Source organism: Caenorhabditis remanei, chromosome X, assembly GCF_010183535.1.
Source record: "Caenorhabditis remanei strain PX506 chromosome X, whole genome shotgun sequence".
In the NCBI taxonomy this organism is placed as follows: Eukaryota; Metazoa; Nematoda; class Chromadorea; order Rhabditida; family Rhabditidae; genus Caenorhabditis; species Caenorhabditis remanei.
The window spans coordinates 2,273,935-2,277,502 of NC_071333.1; the positions used below are offsets into that span (position 1 = coordinate 2,273,935).

The 3,568-nt window shown below is 37.6% G+C and overlaps 1 protein-coding gene across 1 annotated transcript; it reads left to right on the top strand.

The window, feature by feature from the left end:
- Positions 1-2,114: 2,114 nt before the first annotated feature.
- On the top strand, positions 2,115-3,175 carry GCK72_022459 (uncharacterized protein; the record flags this gene model as incomplete). Its single annotated transcript, XM_003099603.2, has 3 exons — positions 2,115-2,194; positions 2,241-3,011; positions 3,058-3,175. The coding sequence occupies 3 exons, from the start codon at positions 2,115-2,117 to the stop codon at positions 3,173-3,175; spliced, it is 969 nt and encodes a 322-aa protein (XP_003099651.2).
- Positions 3,176-3,568: the final 393 nt, after the last annotated feature.

Below are 3,568 nucleotides of genomic sequence, written 5' to 3' on the forward strand. Positions count from 1 at the left end.
CTCTGAAATGTTTTCAGAATGGTACCAAAAAGCAAGAAATGAAATGAAAAAAGGTTTGCTTAAGAGTTATGATTCCGAAAAAAAACTAATAACGAAACCCTTCGCCAACAACAACGCCTACACGTCATCACTTGAGAAAGATCCCAGGACCAGATGATCCTTGGGAATACAAATACGGTTCCTGATGAGTGTGTCGAAAATGACCAAAAAAGCACACATGACGGAATTGAAGCAACGTTGCCCTACCTCATTATCTCAGAATTCCAAAAAGTTCGAAAATATTATTTTGAAGAGTTATTGCAAACAAGGAATCGTAGATCATAATCTTTAATATTGTTACAAGTACTCCATCACCTCGTTCACTTTTCTGAAAGCTAGAAACGCGCTGATTCTGAGTGTGTAGACAAAACAGAAACAGGAGCACAACTTGGCAGGTTAGTTGAAACGATATAGTTTTTATTAATTATTATGAACGAAGCAGTATACAATCTGTCGCAAACAGATAACAAATACAAGGTTCTGGGACGTATAGAAGCCAGTGTGGTTTCGAAACGCCCTGTAGTCAAATTACAATACGAGAAGGTCAACAATTCTGTCTTTGACGTCAAAGTGAATTTTGGTGGCAGCTCCATCGGCTCGCTGAATATCGATGGCTCCATATACTTTTCCGGGTTCACCGAGAATACTGTAAATATGACTATTAGGTGCCTACTGTAAAGTAACTATGGAAACTTACAGCTTCTTAAAGGAATGAGGATCGACAGGATTATGAAGAGATGGCAGATCGAAGACCGTAAAGTTAATGCTAATTGAGCTACTGTGGATTGAAAGGTACTCAAGGTTTGGATACTCTCCTAGTTTCCAGCTTTCTAAAAACCACTTCGCATCGTCGTCTGTTAGAGTGAATCGGATAAGGATAATAACTGTACACTTTCTCATAACACTTAAATGAGTTGGAGTAATCCAATACAAGTTCCAAATCAGAATTGATTTGGTGTTATATGGAATATCCTGAGACCGAGAGAATCTGTACCTCAGTTCCAACTCTTCGGTGATTCGAAGACTGCCGAATATCTTCATTACATCCTCATCAGTCAAAAAATCTCCAGCAAATCTAATTTTCCAATTTCCGACTGGCCGGTGACTTTTGTGACTTGAAACAGTACATTCTTTAATCCGTTACGTTTGCTATTCCAAAAACTGATCATCTCGTGTTCCGATTTATATTCAACAGAGTTGCGCGGAATTCCGACTTCCGACTTCCAGATTTGGAGCCAAAAACTAGTTTCTCACTGATTTTTGTAAATTTCATGATATTTTCTTTTGGAGTTTTTAAATCTCTGCGAAGCAATCTACTTCCGACTTCCGACTTCCGGGCATTTTTCACTACCGACTTCCGTTTTCAAAATTTTACTTCCGACTTCCGACTTTCGTTTTTGAAAAAAATCACTTCCGCGCAACTCTGATATGCAACATCTGAAATGGTTCCCATAAACTTCCGGTTCCCAAGAAGCTTCGAATTAAGAATGTTATGTTCTACACGAAACATGTAATTGTTGATTGCAATGTAGTCAGATAAACTTTTGATGCGACACTTAAACTTTTTCGCGCCGGCTGAAGGTATTATATGATGGATGTAGCTTTCAGGGAGCATTGAAATAATTCGAGTCTGAAAATATAGTCATTGAGATGATGAATCGTCTTATAAAACTTACAACTCGATTGGATTCTAAAATTGAAGAACATTTTTAAGAGCCAAGGTAGGAAGGTGGAGAAGTTTGAACGGTCGTTGGTCCATTGTGAAGTGGAATGAATGGAGAGAATCAATAAGATGAACGGGAGGACGGGTGTGAAGAGGAGAGCGTACACATCACTGTTTTGGTTAATAGGAATTCCCAAGAGGTTTGTGGGAAAGTAACGACGTTAAACACACTAGCTGAGACACCGTCATTTGTACATTCCTCCGGACCATCTTCTCTTAAGGTTATATATTTAATGATCTATTTACACAGACCGTCTCCTCCTGGGGTCTTCTGAGGACGTGTACAACGTTGTTCAGTCTTCCCGACACTGTGAGTACCCGTTCATTTTATTGATTCTCTCCTTCCATCACAATGGCCCAACCGTTCAAAATCCTCCACCTTCCTACCTTGCCTCTTCAAAATGTTCTGCAGTTTTTAAACCCAATCGAGTTGTAAGTTTTATAAGACGCTTCATCATCACAATGACTTTATTTTCAGATTCGAATTATCTCAATGCTCCCATAAAATGACATCCATCGTACCTCTAGCCGGAACAAAAAAGTTTAAGAGTCGCATTAATTCTTCATCTGGCTGCATCGAAATCAACAATTACGTGTTTCGTGTAAACTGTATCCATCTCAAAACGGGATACAAGTTTCGAGGAAAGCGAAAGTTTATGGGAATCATTGCAGATGTTGCATATGAATCGGAGCACAAGATAACTAGTTTTTGGGATAACACACATATCGGATTGAAAAATGTACTGTTTTACGTCACAAAAGTTTTTGGCTGCCCCATTAATTCTTTTAAATCGTTGTGGATGCCAGCAGAGATCCACAACTCAATTATTGATTTTATAATCACCCGTCAGTCGGATATCGAAACATTAGAGATTGATGCAGATTCATTGACCGATGAAGATGTAATGAAAATATTCAGAAGTCTTCGAATCACCGAAGACTTGGAACTGAGGTACAGATTTTCTAGGTCTCAGGCTATTCCATATAACACCAAATCAGTTCTGATTAGCCACTCGTATTGGATCACTCCAACTCATTTAAGTGTTATGAAAAAGTGTACAGTTATTATCCTTAAACAGTCTACTCTAACAGACGACGATATGAAGTGGTTCTTAGAAAGCTGGAAACTAGGAGAATATCCAAACCTCGAGTACTTATTAATCAAGAGTAATGCACTTAGCAGTAACTTTACGGCATTCGGACTGCAATCCCTCCAAAATAATGTCGATCCAAATGTCTTCTCGAAAGAGTAAGTTTCCTTAGGTACTGTACTTTCCTAATAGTAATGCTTACAGTATTCTCGGTAAACACAGAACCATATATAGAACAATCGACATCCGACGAGATGATGGAGTCGTCTCCAAAATTCACTTCAACGGCAAAGACGGCACTGTTGAGCTTCTTGTTTTGTAAACGTTTGGTATGCACATGTATCAAAATTGATCTCAATAATAACTAATATTTAAGTTAATAAAACAAAAATTGTGAGCCGTTCACGTTCGATACATATTAGAAAAAATGAAATTAGATATAGTGACAAGGTACAATAGACCACACTTGTGCGGCTTGAAAGTTAAAGATACAGTACAGCTCAAGCATACAGTTTTTGAAGGGCATCTACGTTTTATAGTCAGCAAAAAACATTTTGAGTTAAAAAATTTGAAAAATTATTTTTTTATTGTAACTTTTTGATGGTGGTTTGTAGAAAAACTTAAAACACGTATTTTGGTACATATATTAATCAATTTAGAGCATTTTTTGATAAGTTATGATTATTTCCCCGAACACTACTTTTGACTTCTGGAG